The 25267-nt window shown below is 37.6% G+C and overlaps 1 protein-coding gene, 3 long non-coding RNA genes and 1 pseudogene across 5 annotated transcripts; 4 read left to right on the forward strand and 1 right to left on the reverse strand.

Moving 5' to 3' along the window:
* LOC113678456 (uncharacterized) lies at positions 1-1567 on the forward strand. The gene is made up of 3 exons (XR_016187835.1): positions 1-281; positions 400-627; positions 1215-1567. It is a non-coding gene; the product is annotated as an uncharacterized LOC113678456 (long non-coding RNA).
* Positions 1568-6945: 5378 nt separating this feature from the next.
* Positions 6946-8480, forward strand: LOC149043409 (uncharacterized; annotated as a pseudogene).
* A 40-nt stretch (positions 8481-8520) lies between these two features.
* On the reverse strand, positions 8521-9693 carry LOC149043410 (uncharacterized). The gene is made up of 2 exons (XR_016187417.1): positions 9400-9693; positions 8521-9318 (listed from the first exon to the last, which is right to left on the reverse strand). It is a non-coding gene; the product is annotated as an uncharacterized LOC149043410 (long non-coding RNA).
* Positions 9694-12006: 2313 nt separating this feature from the next.
* On the forward strand, positions 12007-13903 carry LOC149043411 (uncharacterized). 2 transcript variants are annotated; one of them, XR_016187836.1, is made up of 3 exons: positions 12007-12215; positions 12423-12642; positions 13230-13903. It is a non-coding gene; the product is annotated as an uncharacterized LOC149043411 (long non-coding RNA). The 2 variants fall into 2 exon arrangements; XR_016187837.1 differs by having other exon boundaries at positions 12010-12215; positions 12423-12583; positions 13230-13355.
* Positions 13904-14591: 688 nt separating this feature from the next.
* LOC113666577 (uncharacterized) lies at positions 14592-23435 on the forward strand. The gene is made up of 8 exons (XM_089209997.1): positions 14592-14820; positions 14915-15030; positions 15257-15320; positions 16023-16090; positions 17548-17653; positions 19957-20075; positions 20965-21101; positions 21730-23435. The coding sequence occupies exons 1-8, from the start codon at positions 14628-14630 to the stop codon at positions 21836-21838; spliced, it is 912 nt and encodes a 303-aa protein (XP_089066123.1). The 5' UTR covers positions 14592-14627; the 3' UTR covers positions 21839-23435.
* Positions 23436-25267: the final 1832 nt, after the last annotated feature.

Below are 25267 nucleotides of genomic sequence, written 5' to 3' on the forward strand. Positions count from 1 at the left end.
GTTTTGAAATGTTTTTCGGAGAGGGATGAAATAGTATGTCAAGTTAACCACCATTTCAAACTCTGCGGATGACTCGAGGTTATTTTAATAATCAAAGTGCGAAGAAAACGGAAAAAAAAGGCCGAAGACTTGAAGTTTGAGATTTGATTTGCTGACAATCGAGATGTGCATATGAGACTACAAATCTTCAAGGTTAGTCTTAAGATGTTAATGTCTTACTTCTATGAATCACAAAGTTGTATGTGGGGATGATCGTGAGATATTCGTTACGATAATAGAAGGTAGTTCAGAATTTGATCTTATTTTACTGCAACTTTGAAATAAAATTGTGTAAAGTTGGAGGTGGCCCCCAAGCTTCAAATCGCTTCAAATAACATTGTCTTTTCTTTCTCTTTGTAGTCACCTAGGACACAAGGCTTTAAAAAATGTTCCAGCTTCAGGATTGAGTTGCTCTTACTACAGCCTTCGGCGAAATCGGTTTCGGGGGGTTGAGGTGGATTTCCCAAGTCATGGCTCACAACTGTCTTTGGCCTTTTTGCTCTCCAAGTCTGTTATACATGGTATGTCGGTGTGTATCTTAACAACGGTTAAAGTCTTGCCTCAATCATCCCCGATTTTTGTGTTTCGGTGAGTATTTTTTTAATTGCCTCTTTGGGCTTGAAGGGCTGACTAGAGGACAAATTTCGGTAAAACTTGTTTATCACATGGCCCCCAAATCCCTCACCGCTGTCAGTTCATTGTTTATTTATTTCGCTTTCGGTCCAACCAGTTCATTTACCTCAAATAAATACGTGGGCTTTGTCTCATGAGTTTAAACTGGTGCCGTTTCATGTTCTTCATTTTCATGTGTTATTCAAAACGAATGGCGTCAGCTTCATTCTGTCTTGTTTATTTCAGTACAATACTTCTGCCATGCGAAGTGAATTTTGAGTCGAATTGTATTATGAAACTCGCAGATTGAAATTATCAAACTTTCTCTGGTTCATAAAGTATGAGACGATTGATACAACAATTGAATAATTACTCAAGGGGCTGGAACTCCTTGTTTCTTTAAAATGTTAATTACAGTATTTCTGTCGTATTTGAAAACGAATTTCAGGTTAAAATGCCTTCAAACCAGTTTGACTTGCATTTAACTTTGTCAGAGATGTCTTGATCCTTAAATTTTTTGAGACTGATGATAGGAAATAACTTTTATGTACTGTGCTGTTTAGGGAGATGTGATGTGACCCCACTACATATAGTTGGCACTATATCCTTTAAAGTAGAAGAAGTTGGTATTTGATCCATGGATTTTCCTGTAATTGATATGTTTCTTTATTCTCATCACTTGTCTGTTTGATACTGTGTTGTCATTATAAGGAGAAATACTGTCTTGGTCACTCTTGGGAGCTTAAATGTTAAGCATTGGGTCAGTTTGCACAAAGTATCACATAATGCTATAATTATCTCCTTTTTAGAACTCTTTCAACAACTTTTTTTCAAATTTGATGAAAATCTCAAGATGGTTTTAAATCAGTTTATCTCAGTGTCCCATTAAGAGGTCAAGAATGAAATTGATAAGTGAATTTTTGGTTTTGAATATGTCACAATCCTCTTGAAAAAAAAAGAACCATTTTTACACTTCATAGTTGGGTTTTATACCCATTTCCTATACTTTGTTTGAAAAAGTATCTTTTTGAATGTATATAGATATTTTTCCAGAAGAGGGAATGGTATATAATCAAGTAGAGAGGTTTCCTTAGTCTAGAAATAGTTTATCCAAGCTGTAAATTGTACAGGAAAATATAAATTATTTATGAGATTTGAGTGCAGGAATTTTGTAATATATTTATTTGAGAGTGATAGGAATAAAGTTTCTTCAATTTTAATTAAATTATTGTACGTAGAAATACCGTATTTACCCGCGGATAGGCCGCACTTTTTTCCCGGAAAAATGGGACCGAAATTGGGGTTGCGGCTTATACGCGGGTACAAGCGTTTTGACACCTCATTAATATGCACGAGAACTCACGGTAGTACAGTAAATTGGCGTTTTAATGTTCGCTTTAAATTGTTCCTAACTTACAACACATACAACTAAACGCGAAGTCCATATCTTCGAAGAATCTTGATTTTCTCTGCAGCAATGAGCGCATCAAGTTTTTTAACATGTCTCTTGTTTGAAGATGTCCAAAACAGCTTGCACGGAATAGCCATTCCTCCTCGTGGGCCTTTCGAGTGCTTCCTTTTTCCAGTCACTTTGCAGGAAATTTCACCACCGTTCTCTATAAAATAGGATGCAATTCTGCTGAATTCCATTGGTAAATGTCCAACAATTTTCTTCCCATCGATGCCAAGTTCTTCATAAACAGCCACTGCAAACTTGTCGTCTTCGTTTGACACTTCTCGATCAGTCAATAAGAAATCGCCGATTTTGGCGAACGTGTTTACAAGGGTTATGCTTCACTTTACTCATGTTTGTACATATAAGGACAGAAACTTGTTCGAAAAAATTATCTTTAATTAAGATTATTTTGTATATAAAATGTTAGCGAATAGACGTTTCAGTTTCTAGTTTGAACATTTTCACGTTCGTGTAGGAATTATTGCAAAAATAAACTTGACTTGATACACATCAGCTGTTGTTGATTTCAAACTTTGCTTTATTTATCCCGGTACTCGACCTCAACAAATTTTTTTTTCCCATGAAAACCATTGAAAGTTTGGGGTGCGGCCAATACGCGGGTGCGGCCTATCTGCGGGTAAATACGGTATTCTTGTTGTAGTATGTTTAGTGGACTGCAACATCTCGACTGCATACTGCAAGTCGAAATTTTGGGAAACTCATATAAATCAGCTCAAAACTATAGTTTTTTGTTGATTTAAAGGTTAAATTAAATTCATGAGATAACTTGACCTGATTCAGACATATGGTTATCCAAAAGGAATGTACAAATAAATGGCGCAACACTAGCGGCAGATCAAATAAAGGAAGGAAAATTATGCAAACTAAATCCTCTTTTTTTCAATGCGACCAAACTTTCCTCCTTCTTTTCGCTTCTTTGTTTTACTGCTAACTATTTCAGTATCCATTTTAACTGTCCAACTGCCCAGAACAGATAAGAGATGATTGATTAATTACTAACAGTCCTGTCACCTCCCCCACCCAATCCTCAAACCGTCTTCCTTTATAAACCCTGTTAATTTATTAGTCCCCCTCTAAACTCAGCTGGGTAACTCTATGTTTTAGGCTGCTCAACCCACTGGTTCACTGGTTTGCCAGCTAGCCCAACATCTGTTTGTTTGTTCGATTTGTTTCGTTTTTCATTCAGACCTATTACGATGAAATCGCCTTTCAATGAAGTAGGACCCCCCACCTTCCCCTCCAGCTTTTCCCGTCGCCCCACCCCTCCCCCCTTTTCTCCCCCTCTCAACAAATATTGGTCAGCGGCGCATCGCAAGAATACCACCGCACGTGCGATGATTTGTGAATCCTATACGAACTATCAATCTGGACAGCTGTCATGGCGTCCTTTGCAGGAAGTTTCTTTTCAGATTTCATGCGCAGATAATCCAACATTTCAATGGCTTGAAATTCGAAAAATGAATTTAGACCGAGCCTTTCTTCTTGGGCCATTATGTGCGCCTCTTGCTTACGACCCTTCATTCAAAGGTTTGTGCGTGTTGTCCTTCTATTACGAAGCCCTCGTCAGGTTGTAAATCAGACCGTAGCAGATTCACCTGTTTTCCTTGCATCCTGCAGTTGAGGTCCGCCTTCATGAGCCACTCTGGAAGGTTCAGTTTTCTCCAGAAGATGTTGCTATTGAAGTTGTGGCTTTGTGTTCCCAACTGGAGCCACTACTTTGCATGAAGGAGTACGCTGTAAAGAATATTTCCATCGCTTTCATGAATTCGAATGAATTGTTTAGTTTATTTCGCTCTTCTTTTGTTTGTGTAAGTTGATCAAGTCACCAAAAATACACAGAGGTAGTTTTAGCCACTCAAAAACAATAAATGCACTGGGCCTGCGACCTCGTGCTTTCATCACTGAGTTTTTCGTGTTTGGAAACCCAGGTTTCTGAGACTGACTTGCAAATTAGCAGTAAGAAGCTCAGTGAAGGAGAACCGCAGAGAACACAGAAAAATGATGAAGGGCTTCTCAAACATTCTGCATGTTTTCTGTTTGTTTTTGGAGTTTTAGAAGAATGACGCTTACTATCATGACGCAAGTTCTATAGAGGCATTTAGGAAATATTGGCTTAAGTTACCTCGCAGGGATGCAATGTGTTATGATTGTTTGTTTGCTTTCAGAAGGTCGATCAGCCGTTAAATGAAAACCAGTCTTGAAGACATAAACCTCTTTCGCGCTTCGCAAGTTTGTCGTGGTTTTGTCGAGGTTCAATCTCCTGTTGGCTCAAAGAACTTCCGGGAAAAAAAATGCTGCGTGACATGACAAAACAACTTTTAAGGGGACCAGAGTCACGCTATGTCACGCAGTTTAAAAAATTTTAAAACTGACAAACTGACTTGCAAATTTGTTGCAAGTGGCTCAGTGAATGAAAATTGCAAGGAGAAGCACTGGTAGAGAAAATAGGAGAGAGATGAAGGAGCGTTCAAACATCTTGCAAGTTTGTTTTTGGAGGTTTTAAGAAGAGTGATTTATAATATTGACGCAAATTCTACAAAAGCATTGGTAAAATATTAGTTTTTTTGACAAACCCCTTCAGCAAGTTTGTCATGGTTTTTTTTGAGGTTCAATCTCTTGTTGCCAAGATTGAAAGCGTCTTGTGGAGCCAGCTATCCCCGAAAATTTCTACCCAATTTAATGGGCAATTTTTCGTTGACTGCAGACAGTGATTCAAGAACTTTTTGTGGTATTGCCTCGTCACGTTCTGGGATCGGTCCGGAAATCTTGTGCCATCCTCTCAGCCAATAAGATAACAAACCTAGAACCAAGCGCGCCTGGCCACACGTATTTTCCCGCCCTTCAGGCAGTTTGCCTGCGTTGACCCTGAAGTCAGACTGGCTACTTGTGACATTTCCCTTTATTCTGATTGCTCTGTTTTCACTTTGATATCACTCAATTGTATTACGATTTTTCCAATTGTGATCAATTGAGTGTCGAAAAACCGAAACAAAAGTTATCACAACTTACTACCAATCAGAACAAATGTTACCATCATTATTGTCCAGTAAGAACAGAAAGCTTCAAGCGCGGGAAAACGCGAGTGATCAAAGTGGGATTGGTTTTTGTTCTGCATTTGACTGGTTGAAATGACGGGGCGAGTTTTTTGGACCAATCGAAGAGCAAAGTAAAACAAAACTGGTGCAATTCAGGAACGAAATGTCTGGTATGGCATCCAATGTTACCGTTAGGATTAAGTTTGTATCTTAGTAGAGCGGCTTTCACCTAAATCAGTTAGCTTACAAACCAGAGGGCACTTTTCCCAGACCTCTCTCTGATCGCTTGTAGTGTTGATTGGTGACCAAGATGTTAGCAGGCTTTAAATCACGATGGGCGACATCTTTGTTGTGTACATATTTAAGACCCAATGCTACGTCCTTACAAATGGTGGAGATGACTTGAGGGGTGATGAAACCGTCGTAATCGGAGCCCTCAAGAACACCAAGAAATTCTACAAGGGAGCTAACTTTTGACTAGATACCGAATGATATGGAGAGCTAACAATCGGACGGTCATCACGCACGCCTTTCTGGACAATGGAAGTAGTGCCACTATCTGTACGGAATCGTTAGTGAGAAAACTCGGGGTTGAAGGAACAAAAGTAAAGACTTCCCTGTCCACCTTAGAGAAGAAGAACATTCGGGTTGAAAGTTACCTCATCCGCGACTTAGTGGTGTCCGATCTGGATGAGAATGATTTTGTCAGTCTTCTCGCGCTTTATACGAGACCCGAGATTCCGGTTTGTGAGGAAGACATTCCAACCCAGGAGGACGTGGATCAAGGGCTCCATCCAGATGGTGTTTTCATACCTCACGTTGATGCCGAGATCGGACTTCTGATTGTCAGTGACATTCCAGAGACGCTCGATCCGGTCGAGATAAGACACAGTGAAAACGGTGGCCCCTATGCATCAAGGACGCGCATTGGTTGGGCAGTGAACGGTCCTTTGGGACGTTGTCGCCATGGATCTCAGGCTATAAGCTCCTTTGTCAAAGTTGACCCCCAACTTCAGCACATGGTAGAGAACTTTTACAATCGCGATTTTGCCGATTCCTTTTGCTGATGATGCGATAGAGATGTCGCAAGATGAACGCCGCTTTATACAGAACGCTGAGAAGATACAGCTCATGAGAGAATTGGTTGCCAAGAGTTGCGTAAAGTTCTCGCGCTTCAGATGAGTCCTGAGGAGGGTGATGCGTGGTATGTACCTCACCATGGGGTGTACCATCCCCACAAGCCTGGAAAAATTAGAGTAGTCTTCGACTGTTCAGCATAGTTCGTGGGGTTGTCACTCAACAGCATGTTATACAAGGGACCTGACTTGATAAATTCACTTGTTGGAGTGCTGACAAGGTTTCGCTAGGATAGAGTTGTAGTTATGGCGGACATAGAATCTATGTTTTATCAGGTTTGAGTTCGCAACAGTTTGTTTCTGCCCTTCCTTCGGTGGGACGACGGAAACATGGCCCATGAAGTGCAAGAATATCAAATGCTTATTCATCTGTTCGCCGCCATATCGTCTCCGGCGTGTGCAAATTTCGCCCTTTAACGAACTGCAGAAGACAACAAGAATTACTTCCCCACCGAAGTGTTAAACACCGTGAAGAGAAACTTTTATGTCGACGATTGCCTCAAGTCCTTGCCCTCAGTATCTGTTGCCATTGCCCGTGTCAATGATCTGCACGCTTTGCTCGCAAGAGGCGGTTTTAGGCTCACAAAATGGGTCAGCAATAGCCAGAAAAATCAGTTCTCAGTAGGGGCTTAAAGAAAGCCGACGAATTTTCAGTTAAGCAAGACCTTGAAAAATTCTTTCGCCGCGTTCACTTGAAAGCCTCTTTTCATGACAAAGAGGATGATTCTAACACCTTGAACAAAGATACTTTCCAAACATTTCAGATTCGGAAGTCTAAATGGACTCCCCCAGAGGGCCAGTTCGCATCTCTAGATTTTTTCATCAAAAAATGTTGGCACTCTATCAACAAACTTAAATTTCTCACCATCACCACTCCCAGAACTTTGTGTATTTACTTTTTACCTAAAATCCACAAACCTAACAACCCAGGTCGACCCATCGTGTCTGTCTGCAGTTGTCCCACCGAACTTATTTCCAGCTACTTAGACAAAATCATGGCACCTATCATGATCGTCAAAACTTTACCATCTGACATTAAGGACAGGCAACATGCACTTGAAATTTTTCGTGACTTTAATTTCCTTGGCCAAAACAAATTTATTTTCACTACAGATATTACATCTCTTTATACTGTCATTCCCAATGACGAAGGTCTCCGGGTCCTGAAACATTTTTTCGATCAACACACTGTTGGGAACCTAGCTCTGAAACGCTACTTCGTCTAACCGAACTAGTACTTACACTCAACTGCTTTTCATTTTGGGGACACCACTACAAAAAAACTAATGGCGTAGCCATGGGTACTAAAATGGGACCCAGCTACGCCAATCTTTTCGTAGGTTTTATCGAACATCCATCTTTTAGTCAATGCCACGATCCCAAACCTGAACTCTACGGCCGTTACATTGACGACTGCATTGGCGCTACCTCCTCTACCAGAGAGGAGCTCACTCAATTTATAACTGCCGTCAATTCCTTTCACCCGGCTCTTAAACATACCTGGGAAATTTCCGACACTTCTTTGGCTCTTTTAGACATCAAAATTTCAATTGAAGGCGGCGGTTTATGCACTAGTGTTAGCTACAAACCTACAGATTCACACCGTTACTTGTGGTATTCATCTTCGCAGCCAGCAAACGTCAAGAATTTCATACGTTTTTCACAGTTTCTCAGACTTCGTCGTTTATGTTGTGACGACGACTCTGATTTTTCGGAAAAACCAGAGGCAACGTGGCTACCCTGTTTCTGTCATTCAAGCGGGCCACCACCGTGCCCAACAAATTGATCGAAAGTAGCACTAAAAAAACAGCTGAGAAGGAAAACACTGACCGCATTCCATTCACTCTCACATTTCACCTTCGCAACCACGCAGTCTAATCTATCATTCTTAAAAAACTTTAAATTACTCCAAAACGATTCAGAGACTGATACTATCTTTTCACAGCCTCCACTAATTTCATTAAAACGTGACAAAAACATAGGAAAACTTTCGGTCAGAATTTCATTTCAACTTGTCCTTTCGTTCATAACGTAGAGAAAATATCGGGATTCAAGAGATCCATTAAGATCACTGATCACTTTACGTGTACCTTCACCAACGTTATTTGCTGTATAACTTGCACTTACTGCAATAAGTTATACATTGGTGAAACGGAAGACGACTAGGTGACCGATTCTGAGAACACCTCAACACCAGAAAGAAATGACAAAGACGCATCCAAACCAGTAGATAGACACTTTAATCTCCCTAATCATTCTAAACAACAAAAGACAGTTTGCGGCCTTTCCTTACATCTAGGCACTTCAGAAAGCCACAAAACACTAGAAAAAAAATTTATCTTCCAAATTGACACTCTTAATCCCACGGTATCAAGCTCGCTAGTAGTCGCGTAGTGGATACTCAATATAGTTACGCAGTAAGACCCAAAAAAATACACTTTATGCATTGCACATGACTATTTTTGCGATGATTGTGCCATTATATGCTTGTGGATTGCTAATCCAAATCAATTTTTCCTTAGCTATATATTTCGTGTTATTCCTTTATTACTCTTTGCTGGCCAGTTCTTACGTTAGTAAGTAAGTAAAACCTTTATTTAAGTGTCAATGTGTTTAGCCCAGATGGACTAATTGATGACACCAATAAAATAGCAACACTAATTAACATATGATACTTATATTATATGGTATTATACTATACTTAGATATATGGCACCAATTAACTTATTGTACTTATTCTATTAGTTACAAAGATTACAGCAATTGCTGTTGTTGATTAGCATGTCTGCAAGATCCAATTTTCTTACTTTTTTAATAAAAAAAGGTAAACTCTTTAATTCAGTTTGCAATAGGCCTTAATAAACATAAAAACACACAAATTTACTACAGAATCAAAAGCTAAACGGTATTGAAAACTATTAAATGCAGTTGTTTGTTGTACGTCAATGAAGTCCTCTATTAAAGATCTGAAGAGCCTTTCAGGTAATCTTTCAAGTTCATAAGGAAATGGGTCTGGAGACTTAAAAAATAAAACGTAGTATTTCAGGTTTCATTCACAACAATAATCGTGATTGGAAAAAAAATAAAAAATTGCTCTTACTTGTACTAATCTCACTGGTGTAGCCAACGCTCTCCATTCCTAGGATTAACATTATCTGAATGTTGCACTCCTTGCCGGGCACGACATAGCGGGCACCGTGCATTGATTCGTAATGCATTTTCCAAACACGAACGGTGAATGGGTTGATGACAATACCTTGTTATCGTACAGTTATACAAGTTTGGCGAAATTGGCAAACGGCAAACTCCACACAACAATTCAATGGGATCGCGTTCAGGCTGTGTTCCTTGTAATCGTCTAGAGCGTCTTGGTTGCTTTTCCATGTTGATTTCTCTGAGAAGGGAAAAACATTGTTGGAACAGTTTAAATTCAATGATTTTATGGTTGAAGTTGAGAAATTTATAAAAAAGTCATCAGAAGCAAGGAAAAACTAATTGACCAACTATTTAAAAAACAAAATTCCCTCCTATCTTGTACGTTGTACGTGTATTCCGAACTGCGTCCCAACTGAAAATGTAACGCACAAGGATAGTACCCTTGTTACATTCAATTCTAGCACGAGTATCGAGAGACGAGACGAGTGACGAGACGGCACACATTATACGGTTGCTTTATTGAGGAAGTAAGTCGTTGTGGTGGAAATACACATTTGAAGTTGGAATTCTACTGGAGACTATTCATGATCATTTCGCGCCTTCGAACGAAAAAACTTTGAAAGAGTAAATTGAGTTCGAGAATTTGATATTCATTTTGAGTATTGTGGACCTTGAAAGTCTGTCTGTGAGAGGACCGGGCAGGCGTGACACATGCCATCTCGCCGATCTCTTTCAAACTTTCACAGTTTATGAGGGTCAAAAAGTTATTCAAGAATCCACAGTAGTTCGCGCTCCCGGCTAATCCGTGGCCCTAACCCACCACAATGATCTGCGTAGGGTGTCTCACTTGAGAGATGTGCAGCTTAAAGTCGGTGGATAGATAGCATTTACCAGCTCGCAGACGTGAGACAATTTATCTCGCCTTATCATCCTGAAGGCCTGTATTAACAGGAATACATTGGTTATAAGCGCTCGTGTGCATCAATGATTTTAAGTCAAAGGGCAAGTTTCAAGAAGGCCATCTGTAGGACCACATAGAGAAGGACACTTACAAAGAGCAATGGCTCCTATCGTTAAACTGACCTGAATTTTAACAATTCCTAGCACTGATTGTACAGGCACACCAAAGAAAACAGTCGAAGCTTTTGAGCATATGCAAGTTTTGAATGAGGCGGGCGTTAGAATATAAAGATGGCTTCATAGTCAGAGAAGGTGAGACTTCTCCAAACTTTCTCTCAACCTTAACATCCTCAAATTCTCTCTTCCATAGTGAGCCCTGGACAAGCTCCTCTCACAAAATATTGTTAACAAGCTACAGATATAGATACATCGTCATCATTCTCATCATTTTTCCTCAGAAAATCAGTGATCGCCTCCAGGTAGGCGACTGCATTGACACCCTCCGTCTGTGTGCTATCCAGACCTGCTAGTGACTTTTTCTGCGAGGCGGCGCACATTTGAAGTTCAAAACATTTCTGAATTGGTATTTATTTTGAGGACGATGGTAACAGCCTATCACCAAAGGAAACAAAAGCTGCAGCTTACGCTGATCTTCATTTCACATACACACTCTTAACACAGTTTGATTGTTTATTACAAGTTTCATTGGAAATGAGTTATATAATAAACAATAACGAAGGCCATACCTGACCACTTATGTATAAAAACTTGCTAAAAAATACTAATAGCATAAATTTTGGAAGAAAAACATGGATAAAACTTTACTTGAAAGATTATTCTTAGTTTCATTCGAGCGGATCCGCTATAAGTGACCGTTCAATACAGGTGGACGACAACACAAGTACTGATTTTGAGACAGAGGCAAGGTTGACCACGACCACTAAACGGAGGTGACCGCTAAATAAAGGTGGAAATTACGACAATAGTTGGAACGTCAGTTTGGCTTATGAGCGGTTACGTTACTTAAAGTTATGAATGACGAGTCGATATAAGTATTTCATTGTGAAAGGTACGCTTCTACTTTATTTAAAATCGAGGAAATCGGAATCTTTTGTTAAAATACAAGTGATTACGATTTACATATTATGATAGTAGCTCTCAAGAAAATAAGGTGCCTTCCGGAAAATCGTTCTTCGGGCGCTACTTTTAAAGAAACCATAAAATATAGATAACGCAGTTTGGCTAATAAAGTGTATGAGGCTTTTTCGAGTAAAGGTAATGACACATGCAAGAAAGATTTCGATGCAAATATTTCGACTTTCGGGATATTTACTTTATATCTTTGTGCGTAAATATCTGACGAACATTCGGGCCTATTTTCCTGAAAATCCAGGAAAATCAACATAACCTAAATTATGCGTTATAATAGAAGCCACACAGGTTAGAACATACCTCGAGTGCGTGGTATCTGAAGAAATCAGTCACCGTTTTTGCTAGTCCTTCACCAGCATTACTTACCACAAGTGAGGAAGTGGACCGTAACAAATATATCAGCTCTCAATTTGTGATTTTCGACCCAAATTCAAACGCGTACATTACATTACGCATGCGCGTTTGCGCCTATTTTTTTTGATATTTTCAGCGGTCTTTTCCTGGGCGATCGACAACTGTTTTGAAATGTTTTTCGGAGAGGGATGAAATAGTATGTCAAGTTTACCACCATTTCAAACTCTGCGGATGACTCGAGGTTATTTTAATAATCAAAGTGCGAACAAAACGGAAAAAAAGGCCGAAGACTTGAAGTTTGAGATTTGATTTTCTGACAATCGAGATGCGCATATGAGGCTACAAATCTTCAAGGTTAGTCTTGAGATGTTAATGTCTTACTTCTATGAATCACCAAGTTGTATGTGGGGATGATCGTGAGATATTCGTTACGATAATAGAAGGTAGTTCAGAATTTGATCTTATTTTACTGCAACTTTGAAATAAAATTGTGTAAAGTTGGAGGTGGCCCCCAAGCTTCAAATCGCTTCAAATAACATTGTCTTTTCTTTCTCTTTGTAGTCACCTAGGACACAAGGCTTTAAAAAATGTTCCAGCTTCAGGATTGAGTTGCTCTTACTACAGCCTTCGGCGAAATCGGTTTCGGGAGGTTGAGGTGGATTTCCCAAGTCATGGCTCACAACTGTCTTTGGCCTTTTTGCTCTCCAAGTCTGTTATACATGGTATTTATCTTAACAACGGTTAAAGTCCTGCCTCAATCATCCCCGATTTTTGTGTTTTGGTGAGTATTTTTTTAATTGCCTCTTTGGGCTTGAAGGGCTGACTAGAGGACAAACTTCGGTAAAACTTGTTTATCACATGGCCCCCAAATCCCTCACCACTGTCAGTTCATTGTTTATTTATTTCGCTTTCGGTCCAACCAGTTCATTTACCTCAAATAAATACGTGGGCTTTGTCTCATGAGTTTAAACTGGTGCCGTTTCATGTTCTTCATGTTCATGTGTTATTCAAAACGAATGGCGTCAGCTTCATTCTGTCTTGTTTATTTCAGCACAATACTTCTGCCATGTGAAGTGAATTTTGAGTCGAAATGTATTATGAAACTCGCAGATTGAAATTATCAAACTTTCTCTGGTTCATAAAGTATGAGACGATTGATACAACAATTGAATAATTACTCAAGGGGCTGGAACTCCTTGTTTCTTTAAAATGTTAATTACAGTATTTCTGTCGTATTTGAAAACGGATTTCAGGTTAAAATGCCTTCAAACCAGTTTGACTTGCATTTAACTTTGTCAGAAATGTCTTGATCCTTAAATTTTTTGAGACTGATGATAGGAAATAACTTTTATGTACTGTGCTGTTTAGGGAGATGTGATGTGACCCCACTACATATAGTTGGTACTATATCCTTTGAAGTAAGAGAAGTTGGTATTTGATCCATGGATTTTCCTGTAATTGATATGTTTCTTTATTCTCATCACTTGTCTCTTTGATACTGTGTTGTCATTAGAGGGAGAAATACTGTCTTGGTCACTCTTAGGAGCTTAAATGTTACGCATTGCGTCAGTTTGCACAAAGTATCACATAACGCTGTCATTATCTCCTCTTTAGAACTCTTTCAACAACTTTTTTTCAAATTTGATGAAAATCTCAAGATGGTTTTAAATCAGTTTGTCTCAGTGTCCCAAGGGGTCAAGAATGAAATTGATAAGTGAATTTTTGGTTTTGAATATGCCACAATCCTCTTGAAAAAAAAGAACTATTTTTACACTTGATAGTTGGGTTTTATGCCCATTTCCTATACTTTGTTTGAAAAATTATCTTTTTGAATGTATACAGAGATTTTTCTGAAAGAGGGAATGGTATATAGTCAAGTAGAGAGGTTTCCTTAGTCTAGAGATAGTTTATTCAAGCTGTAAATTGTACAGGAAAATGTATATTATTTATGAGATTTAAGTGCAGGAATTTTGTGATATATTTATCTGAGAGTGATAGGAATAAAGTTTCTTCAATTTTGATTAAATTATTGCACGTTGAAATATTCTTGTTGTGGTATGTTTAGTGGACTGCAACATCTTGACTGTGTACTGCAAGTCGAAATTTTGGGAAACGTATGTAAATCAACTCAAAACTATCTTTGTTGTTGATTTAAATGTTAAGTTTAATTCATGAGATGACTTGACCTGATCCAGATGTATGGTTATCCAAAAGGAATATACAAATTAACAGTGCCACACTAGCGGCAGATCAAATAAATGAAGGAACATCATGCAACTTAAATCCCCTTTTTTTCAACCCGACCAAACTTTCCTCTTTTTTGCTTCGTTTTTCTGTGAACTATTTCAGTATCCATTTTAACTGTCCAACTGCCTGGAACAGATAAGAGATGATTGAGATTAATCTACTTATCTGTTTAATTACCAACAGTCCTGTTCTTACCCCCCCCCCCCAACCCACTCCTCTAACCGTCTTCCTCTATAGACCCTGTCAATTTATTAGTTCCCCTCAAAACTCAGCCGGGTAACTCCATGTTTTAGGCTGCTCAACCCATTGGTTCACCAGTTAGCCCAACATCTGTGCGTTTGTTCGATTTGTTTCGTTTTTCATTCAGACCTTTAACGATGAAATCGCCTTTCACTAAAGCAGGACCCCCCCTACCTCCCCCTCGAGCTTTTCCCATTTTGCCCCACCCTTCCCCCTTTTTCTCCCCCTCCTAACTAATGTTGGTCAGCGGCGCATCGAAAGAACACCACCGCACGTGCGATGATTAATGAATCCTATATGAAGTATCGATCTGAACAGCTGTCATGGCGTCCTGTGCAGGAAGTTTATTTCCAGATTTCATGCGCAGATAATTCAACATTGCAAAGGCTTAAAATTCGAAAAATGAATTTAGACCGAGCCCTTCTTCCTGGGCCATTATGTGCGCCTCTTGCCTACGATCCTTCATTCAAAGGTTTGTGCGTGTTGTCCTTCTATTACGAAGTCCTCGCCAGGTTGTAAATATCAACCAGGCAAGCAAATTCACCTGTTTTCCTCGCATCCTGCAGTTGAGGTCCGCCTTCATGAGCCACTTTGGAAGGTTCAGTTTTCTCCAGACGATGTTGCTATTGAAGTTCTGACTTTGTGTTCCCAACTGGAGCCACTTTGCAAGAAGGAGTACGCTGTAAGGAACATTTCCATCGTTTTTATCTTGTTTAGTTTATTTCACTTTTCCTTTTTTTTGTCTTAGTTAATCAAGTCACCAAAAACACACAAAGGTAGTTTTTAGCCCCTCGCGCTGATCATTATCGATGCATTAATCAATTCTCCATCATGTATTGATTTATCGAGTTGCAAGAATTTTCATAAACAGATAACAATTTTGGGATAAATCTGTTTTTCGATTTCAGACAACAATGGGAAAGATCGATGCAGGCCACAAAGTGGAATATCAAAACAAATTTGAACCAAAAGGTACATCTGCAGGCTACGTATGTTTAATTCCCAACGTATTCATCAACTATTTTAACGAATAGAACGGTTTGTACATAGTCTTGAATTCTTTAGAAAATGTGGACATTTTCATCTCTAAGTTATTTTTCAAAGCTGTTTTGGGGAAACAAGAGTTAAATCTTGAAATAGAAAGAAGATGAAAGAAGACAATACTCAGTGAGTGACACAGGCATCCTTGGAGAAAAGGAACTCTTAAGTGCTCACAATAGAAGTCAAATCTATGACCTTCGGACTAGTATTTTGCGTGCTCTACCACAGTGAGTTGTAGGAGACTTGTGGCAGGCTAGGCTGTCAACTTGATCCATGATGACAAACTTCCTGCATACGGCAAGGATAAAAATGCTGTTTAGAGTTCCCTGAAATAATCAGCCAGGGCTTATTATAACTCATCCTGCTTTAACAAAGTTACCTTGGCTTAAAGTTTTACTCAAAAGTTACCTTGGCCAAAAGTTTTACTCAGAAGTTACCTTGGCTAAAAGTTTTACTCAAAGGTATCTGTAGAATTTTAATTGTCATCCAAATCCTCAATAACTATTATACAAAGTGAAAACCCTTGATTTCAAATATTTGTTACAGAAAAAAATAATTTGTTTAAAAGAAAAGTTTTTATTCATTTAGTCATATTTATGGCATAAGTTTTCCTTTTTATATATTTTGTTTCAGCACAAGTACTCTTTGAGAAAATGCGAGAAATGATCCATTTTCTTCCAGATCCTAAACCATCTTTGAAAGTAAGTCAGATATCATCTGTGATAAATTATGATTTGTTAAGGAACAATAATTATTAATATCAATGTTTTCTTCTCTCTGATGAGATATTTTAATTACTCAGGTGCAGTGTAGCACACATACCTTTAATCATTACTTCAGATATGTACTTGCTTGAACATCTAGCATACACATTAAGCATAAATACCCTATTTCCTTGAATAAGCACCTTGGTGCTCATTTAAAATTTTGCCTAAAAGAGGGGTGCTTATTTGAAGGAGGGTGCTTAAACAAGGGGGGTGCTTATCAAGTTAGTGCAGTAATAGGAAAAATTAGCTCTTCAACTTCCAAGATCTCATTAGTAATTCTCCTTACTGTCTGCCATACAGTTATTGTGATATTTGTTTGGAGAAATTGGTATTGGATCAACTTATAATCCCCTAATTGATATTTTTCTTTATTCTCATCACTTGTCTGCTTGATGTTGTATTGATATTGCAAGGAGAAATTCTGTCTGGTCAATCATGGGAGTTAAAGGGTTACAAAGCAGATAATACATATGCAGCTACTCTGCAAGCTCATGGGAATAGAATTTATTGGAATGGAAAAGAAACTATTCTTCTGTACTGATTCCTTTGTAGCTGAAGCTTGAAAAATTGTAAATGAAGTGACAAATTAGAAACAGGTTTTTATGGTATCCCTACTAATCACAATAAAACCCTAACCCTGGGGGGGGGGGGGGGTGGGAACAATTTATTCCAGGGAGGTGCATGTTTGAAACCATGGCCTAGGGGGTGGAGTGCTCATTCAGGGGAGGGCATTGAGTAGAGTGTGGGTGCTTATTTGAGGAAATATTGTGCAGGAATTTTTTTGTAGTTGTTAGCTCTATCTTGTGTTTCACTTTAAGACTCAAGTGGTTTTTCAGGGGAATAGTGCCCTATGTAGTTATGCATGAGCAGTTATGACTCTATTGTCTTGTTTATTGTAAGCTTCAAATATCCTTATCTTAGAAAAAAAACTGAGGAAAGTTAGAAAAAATATTATGTGAACTTTAACCCTTTAATTTCCAAGATCTAATTGTTAATTCTCCCATCCAGCTGTTACACATTTCCTTGTAAATAAGTTACAGGAATTTGGTGTTAGATCAAGAAAACAACTTATACTTGATGAGTTTGAGTATTCTCAATACCTGTTTGGTGGATAAGGTTTGAATATTATAAGGAGAAGTTACATGGTAATCACTACTGGAAGTGAAAGGGTTAAGAATCACTTAATGTGCAGTTTTTAAGGGGATCGTACAATAGATGATAGAATTTATTGTACAAACCAATTTGTTTAAAAGCAAATAGAGCAGATTCTTAAATTTTGATTGGTTTGGGAAAGAGACATAAATGTCTTCTATTGTCAGATGGCATTTGCATTCCTTCCTTATTCTCTCACTTTTTTTGGGATCTTGACGCATGGACAATTTACTTTTTAGGATTACTTGCGGCAGACTGGATTGTCTCTACTGTTTCCAAAAGTCACTTCATATTTGATAAATCCTGAGAGACCAGCATTTCAAACCCAGAAATCTTCCATGGATGGTAATTTTTTTTCTTATGTATCTGAATTTCTCTCTTTTCCATGATATTTTGATACTGTTTTGAATATTAAACTGCTTTGAGCAAATTAAAGGATAGGGACATTAAACCTGACAGATTATTTTATGTCTGTAGACTATCATGAATGAATGATTGTGAAAGTGTAATTGAATTCGGAAAAACTTATCATGTGAGTTGACGGAAAAGCGGTCAGTCCTTAACACCCTAACACCAGTGTGCATATTCTCCATTCCATTTGCTAGAGTATACATTTGCCATAGTGCTGATAGTGAGAATTTGTTTAACAACCAAGGGTTCTTTTATCTTGTGATCATTTCGTTTATTTTTATGACCTTAAAATGTTTGATTCAGGGGGGATGCTGTAAGAAGGAATTAGATGCTAGTCACTCTTAACTGTTTAGCCCCTTAGAGAAATTAGCAACCAAAATCTCCCTACAATATCACCCCTGAATCAAACATTAAGGTTATGAGAACAAAGGAAATGATCACCAAGGAAAGAAGTGCTTGATTGTTAAACAAATTCTTCTTCTATAAGAACTTCAAACATCCATACGCATACTACTTTCTCATCAAGGTCACAACTCTTTAGCGTTAAGTACTCCAGGCTTAAAATGCAAAGAAACGTCTTGAAAGTCAGTGATGAGATACCTAATGAATATAAAAAATTGTTCAAAGAACTCCTTCAAAAAAGAAACAAAAAGAGCTCTTCTCAATATCCTAGAAACTGAAGATTCTTACTTGAAGCCCAATGAGATAATGCTAAAATTCAAACTCAGCAAATTTGAACTAATTTGAACCAGTGCTACAATATGTTTTGTACACTGAGAAACTCTAGTACTTTCTTTCCTCTACAAGTGAACATCTGTCATTTTCTTTTTTTTTTCTTTTCTTGTGTATCTTTTTGTCTTTTTTATGGTACATTTCTTCATTTCTGTTTTATTTCTAGTGTGCTTAAATAAAGTAAGTTAAGAAAAAAAAAATTGACCCACCTCAGCTGGCATTTGCTATCTGTAGGTCAAAGGAATTTCTTGTAAATATGTATGAAAATAAAAATAAAAGTGTAAAGTAAAGTGAAGTCAGCATGTTTGGAAATGTATGATCACCAACTAAAGAAGCTCTTGATTGTTAATCAAATTCTCCTTGTCAGTGTGTTAGGGAATGTCTAGAGAACAGTATGGAGAATATGCATACTGATGTTAGGGTTTAAAGTGTTAAGGGTTGAAGAGTTGATACAGATGCTGACTCTTTTGATTCAAAGAAGCAAAATGCATTAAAGAGACAACAAGACTGAAAACATTTGATTATGTGGTCTCATTGACCAGGTGAGAGTAGATCAGAGAACAGCTATTGCTTTGACACTGGATGATGTTTTTGCAACCTGAACTGAATTTATCATCAGGGTAAAGGATAAAGATGAATTCCATTTAGGTTGTTCAGACCTCAAGCACTCTCGTGAAATAATAGTCCAGTACTCAATACTGCTCTCACCTTGAGAATCAGAACACATGATCATCTGTTACTCTTAGGCTCAAGCCAAAAAAATTACAGAAGAACAGAAAGGTATAATATATAACATGCTATATAATAAGATCAGTTATGCACCCAATCTAATTCTTTATTATATATATAAAACAAATAGATTCCAAGTTGCTGTGCGTCTGTTCAGTAATAGATCACAGAGGAGGCCAAAATGTGGTAAGAACATCAGTGACACTCTCGGTTGTGCCACTCTTTTGTTCTTACCACATTTTGACATCATCTGTGATCTATTACTGAAAAGACGCATGGCAACTTGGAATCTATTTGATAAGTTGATGTTGCATTCTTGATCGCAGTTGTGTGTCAATTGAGATAATGCCTTTAAAACTGTGTACCATGCTTGGACATTTACTCTAAATCTGGTGTATTGAACATTGCTTTAGATCACATGGCACATAGTGGAAAAATTAATGATGAAAAATCAAGGACCAAATAAACAAAAATACTAGAACCAAAGATTTAAGAATATGAAAATAACATAGAAAGCAATAATTTACATTGTCCAACTCTTAACCCTTCTCCTCCCAGAAGTGATTAACATAAAACTTCTCCCTACAATATGCATACATTCTTCAGCAAACAGGTAATGAGAATATTCAAACTTATCAGGTAGAAGCTGCTATCTTGATCTAGCACCAAGTTCTCATAACCAAAATTAGTTATGTGAATTACAACTATCAAACATTAACATAAAAAATATGTTTGAGCGTGACTTGCATCACAGTTGATTGTGGTTATTGTTTCAGGATATTTTCCACACCTTAGAATGTTGAACCAGCTTATAACACTGAGTCATCAGCTGAACAGTGATGCCTTCAACCTCACCAATCATAAATACATGGCTCATCAGACTGCGCTGCTTTATGTAAGATACTGTTTAATTAAAACATTACCCAAATTGTCTTTGTTTGTTTTTCATATTTTCTTGTAAGGAAGATTCCATTCACAGAATTTAGGAAATGATTGTGCTATTGAGACCATTTTTTTGCCTTCTTTAATACTTTCTATGGTTATAATCATTGCTGATCCTAGCAGTATGCAGGATGCATGTCATATGAACTTCGTAATAGACCTTGCTCACTGTAGAGTCTCTGTAGCTCAGTAGTAGAGCATTGATGCATAGAATTTGAAGGTCAGAGGTTCAATTCCTCATGGGGACTCAGAATTTTTTCTTTGTCCCGTGCTTGTGACAAGACAAAAAACATCTTTCTTAATCATGAGAAAGGTTTGGTTTTTGATTGTGGCAAAGTTCAGTGATAACAAATTCTTGTTGAGTAAGAAAGATGGTTCATTTTGAGCTTGGTAATGATTTTTTCCTCAAACTCAGAAGCATCGGTTTTAGGAAAAATTTTGAGTCCCACGAGGAAGTGAACCTAATCAGTGCTTCACCACTCAGTCTCAGAGACTCTTTACAGTGAGCTGAAGGCAATTCCCAGGTGTGCTCATGCCACTTGTCTTGCATACAACATTGCAGTGACTCAGCTCACCATAGAGCGTCTTTGTTGCTCAGTAGCTTAGTGATAGGCTGGTTGATATTTGTCAGCTTCATTAGGCTTGTTGAAAAGTTTGCTGTTTTGCAGGGTTGTTCCCCACACTGAACATAAGTGTCCATGCTTTGGGAATTTGTTTTTGCACTGTTCCTTGTGACCAATTATGCTGATAGACTGGTGTCAATAGTTTAACTACAGCACTGTACCAAGCGTATGTTCATTCTAAGTGCTCCTGATTATGTTTTCTCTTTTGTCTGTGAATAGCAATCTGTAAATCAGGCCGGCACTCTGATGATGGACTACAAAAAGAATATTGAGTCAAATTTCAAAAGTTTGAAAGCTGGTCTGGTACCAAAAGACAAAGATTCTGTTCCAAGGTTACCCCATGAACAAAAAGAATGGTAAGAAAGAACATAGTCCAAAATCTCAGATTAGTCCATCCAGGTCAAGGAAACTCTCCATGAATACCTTTAACCCTTAACTCACAGAACTGATTAACATGTACCTTCTCCCAGTAATATCCATACATTATGCAACAGAGAGGGAATGAGAACATTCAAACTTATCAGGTTAAAGTTGTTTTCTTGATCTACGTTACACCAAATTCTCGTAACTAATTTTATAGGATTAAATTTTTGCACACTGTATTTTTCAAGTGTTGCCATACTCAAATATCAACATCTGAGCATTCCTGAATGTGCAATAGCAGAACAAATCAATGCTCTTACAAGCTTGGTGCACAAGGCATTACCTGTTGACACCCTAACATCAGTATGCATATTCTCCATACTGTTCTTGAAACAATTCCTAAGATGCTGCTAAGGAGAATTTTTCTTCTTTAGTTGGTGATCATTTCCTTAATTCTCCTGACCTTAATGTGTGATTCAGGGGTGATATTGTAAGGAGAAATTAGATACTAATCACTCTAAGCAGTCAAAGGGTTAAAAAAAAAGACTTAGCAAGGCATGCTGGTAACAGTAAGACTCCAGAACTTCATCAAATGTTTTCATTGATTTTATTCCTTTGTAGGATTAACAATGTCACAGCTAATATTCTGGATGATGTGCAGTCCTTGCCCCCAGGTCTTACCCAGCCTATGATATCAGCCATGACCTTTGTGGAGCAACAGAGACAATGAATAAATAGTTTTGTTATTTGTTTAGTTTACATTTAACTTCTGATGTAATCTTTTGGCTACAAATTATATTATTATGTACTGTGTTTACCGGCAGATAGGGTGCAGTATTTTCGGAAAAATCACCAGTACAAGCTTTTTGACACCTCATTAATATACACAATAGCTCAAGAATTTTATACTTAAAATTGTTCTTCTTCTTATTACCCAACATCGCTTTCACATTGAGTCAGCAATCATTCACTGTGTACAGCTATATACTTAGTCCATATTTTCAAAGAATCTTGGTCCTCTCCATAGCAATGAGCACATCAAGTTTTCCAAGCTGTTTCTTGTTTAAGGAAGTCCAGTACAGCTTGCATGGGGGTAATAAAATACATGCCGCGTACATGCCTGTTTGGTTATGTATAGATAAACGAAATCACTTATAAATGTCACTCAAATTAAGAATAATTAACGTATTGTACAGTTTTCAACAGTTTAAACAGTTATGCTATATGCCTATATAACAACTGAAAGTCTTTACACCTAAACTCCTGAGATCTGATTGTTAATTTTTCTCTCTAGCTTCTACTCATTTTCCTGTAACTTGGTTACATGAATTTGCAGTTAAATCAAGACGACAACTTCAACCTGATAAATTTGAATATTCTTATAACCTGTTTGCTGGATATTGTATGCGTGTTATAGAGAGAAGTTACTTTTCAATCACCTCTGGGGGTTAGAGAGTGTCGTAAAGGGTTGTTTAAAAAAAAGGTGTTAAGTACATAATGCAGTTTTGCAGTGATCATAGTATCTTCTGGTTCTTTGGCAATCATAGGACCATGACTGTTGATGATTTTTCATCAGCATTACTTACATCAGTATCCATATTCTCCAAGTACTCTGGTACTAACAATGAGTATCTTTTTAACCACCTTTAACTCCCAAGATCTCATTAGTAATTCTCCTTACTGTCTGCCATATAGTTCTTGTGATGTTAGTTTGGAGAATTTGGTTTTGGATCAACTAATAATCCCCTAATTAAGATTTTCCTTTATTCTCATCACTTGTCTGCTTGATTTTGTATTGAAATTGTAAGGAGAAATTCTTTGTTGGTCACTCATGGGAGTTAAAGGTTTATTAGGGTATAAATTATGCTATATAAAGGTTTCCAAGCTCACCCATGTAGTGATGTAAGAACTTTAAATATTGTAACAGGAAAATATTGAGATTTCTGGCAAAAGAAACCTTGTTAATTATGGGCTGTGGGCTATTAGGCAAAGTGAATGTCAGTCATAATGTTCATCTCATCAGATTCTATTGTACTTCAACAGCCAGCTCATATGCTGACATAGCCACTTTAAAAAGATATCTTCTCCATCTGATTTCTTATACCTGTTTTTGTTAATACAGGTATAATTATAACTATTGTAGGCTTCCATGCGGTTTTGTCTCTAAAATACGAGTACCGTTAAGTGCAAGGTTGAAGAAAATTTGGTAGTAATGCACAGTTGTGAATCACTTCTAATTTATTTAATATTTAACAAGTATCAGGTAATTACTTAGTTAGCCAGTAAATCTGAAGATTTTAATTTATAATTAAATGCCAGAGGGAAAACTAGTTGTTATTGAGTTGATGTTACCATAAGTTCCATCAGCGCCCTCTTTTTTTAAAGAAGAATTCCTCTCTATGAATGTGAGCCCCCTTTTGAAAAGTCAAATGTATTATCCACTCCTACTCATGAAAATGGACGGCACTGAGCTAGACAAAGGATGTGAAATCACCAAGACTGGCGTAATCTGGGAACGGGAACCCGTTAGTGCATTATTTACGCGTTTTACTTGGAACCGAAAGCTGCTTAAATATGCTGCACCTAAGTTTGAGTCTGGTGCTGTTAAAGACGGTAAAGAAGTCCAGCCATTCGTGAAATTATTAAGAAAACAATAAATTATAGTTTTTAGTCGACTTTTGCCTTAGTGTTGCCGTACTGACTGCCGAGGGAACCCATTAGGTGCAAGAGCCATTTGTGTGCTGGGTTTTACTCTGACCAACCAAAATTTGAAAAACAATCGGATTTGTGGATAATTGTACCCTTAGTGTGGTACATTTTCCTATCCCATAGACATGTGGGTGTTTCAGATGAAAATTAAGTAAAGAATGTACCTTCTTGATAGCCCCATAAAACAAATAGAATCAACGAGCCTGTCATCTACAAAAAGTTTACCGAAGCGGCATGAAGTGAGCTCCTTGGCTGGAAGTGGCTGGAATGAGTGATAACTACAGAAAGCTCATAAGAGAGTACATTTACTCAGAAATTTTGGATTTGAATTTAAGCGATATTGCCAAATACATATAAATGAACTGCAGGCCCAGGGTGCTCGAGGCAAAGATACACACACTAGATAAACGTAACTAACCACTGAAGAACTGGAGTTTAGTTTGTTTTGCTGACAAACGACTTACACCCTTTTTTTTTCATGAGATTCTTTTTTTTTTAGAGAACGTTCAGATTGAGATTAATCAAAATTTCAAGAACATACCCAGACTGAGAGTCATTTAAGAACGTCTTTATTTTGCTCATTTTTTGTGTGTGAGAAATATAAAATAATAAAGTAACGGAAGTATAAAACTGTGGTCTAACAGGACAATTAACTCGCGTCCGAACTGATTTATTGATATACTATACCACACAACTTTAAGAACATGTTAAGAACGTTGGAAAAAAAATGAATGAATGAATGAACGTTCAGTATCAGCCTCAAACTTAGACTTTCTTATGAAACTAAAGGGTGTAATTTATTTTCAGTGCTATCCAGTCTCAGAATGATAGTCCTTGAAGATGATATCGTTAACTTCATGAAACATTATCCGGCGATTTCACAAGTTACTTGTGTGCAAACAATAAAGCCTTAGTTTAGACAACAAGTTTGAAGATTATGTCTTTATTTGGTGGGAATTTAAACTCAGAAAATGAGTAAAGTTTATGGGAATATTCTGTTAACGGTAACTGTCGTGGATAACGTAAGAACTGACAGATTTTTACCTCTTGAGCACAATTAAAAGAGGCAAAATATTTCTGAAAACCAATGTAAGATAAGAAGTTAAAATTACCTTGTTTTCATTAAAACTTTCACTCCTTATCTTTATATCAGGAAATTCAGTCCCTTGATTTTTTGACAAACAGAACCAGACACCCTTCTTTCCAAATTATTTCTGCTATATTTTTGCGATTCCATGTTTTAATTCGTAGGTTCAATTTTTCCAAGGAAGATGCGAATGAAAAGTGAAAAACTGATCCACAAATTACATGACATATCCGAAAGAGTGTGATGCACAAACCATTACTTTCATAAAAACGCCTATCCTTGGCATTAAAGGGTATCTTTGCAGGCTGGCCAGCGAGTAACAACAACGACTGTCACCTTTTGTTAGGAGAAAAGTTTTCGTTC

This window comes from Pocillopora damicornis, chromosome 6 (assembly GCF_964200805.1).
Source record: "Pocillopora damicornis chromosome 6, jaPocDami1.2, whole genome shotgun sequence".
Taxonomy (NCBI): Eukaryota; Metazoa; Cnidaria; class Anthozoa; order Scleractinia; family Pocilloporidae; genus Pocillopora; species Pocillopora damicornis.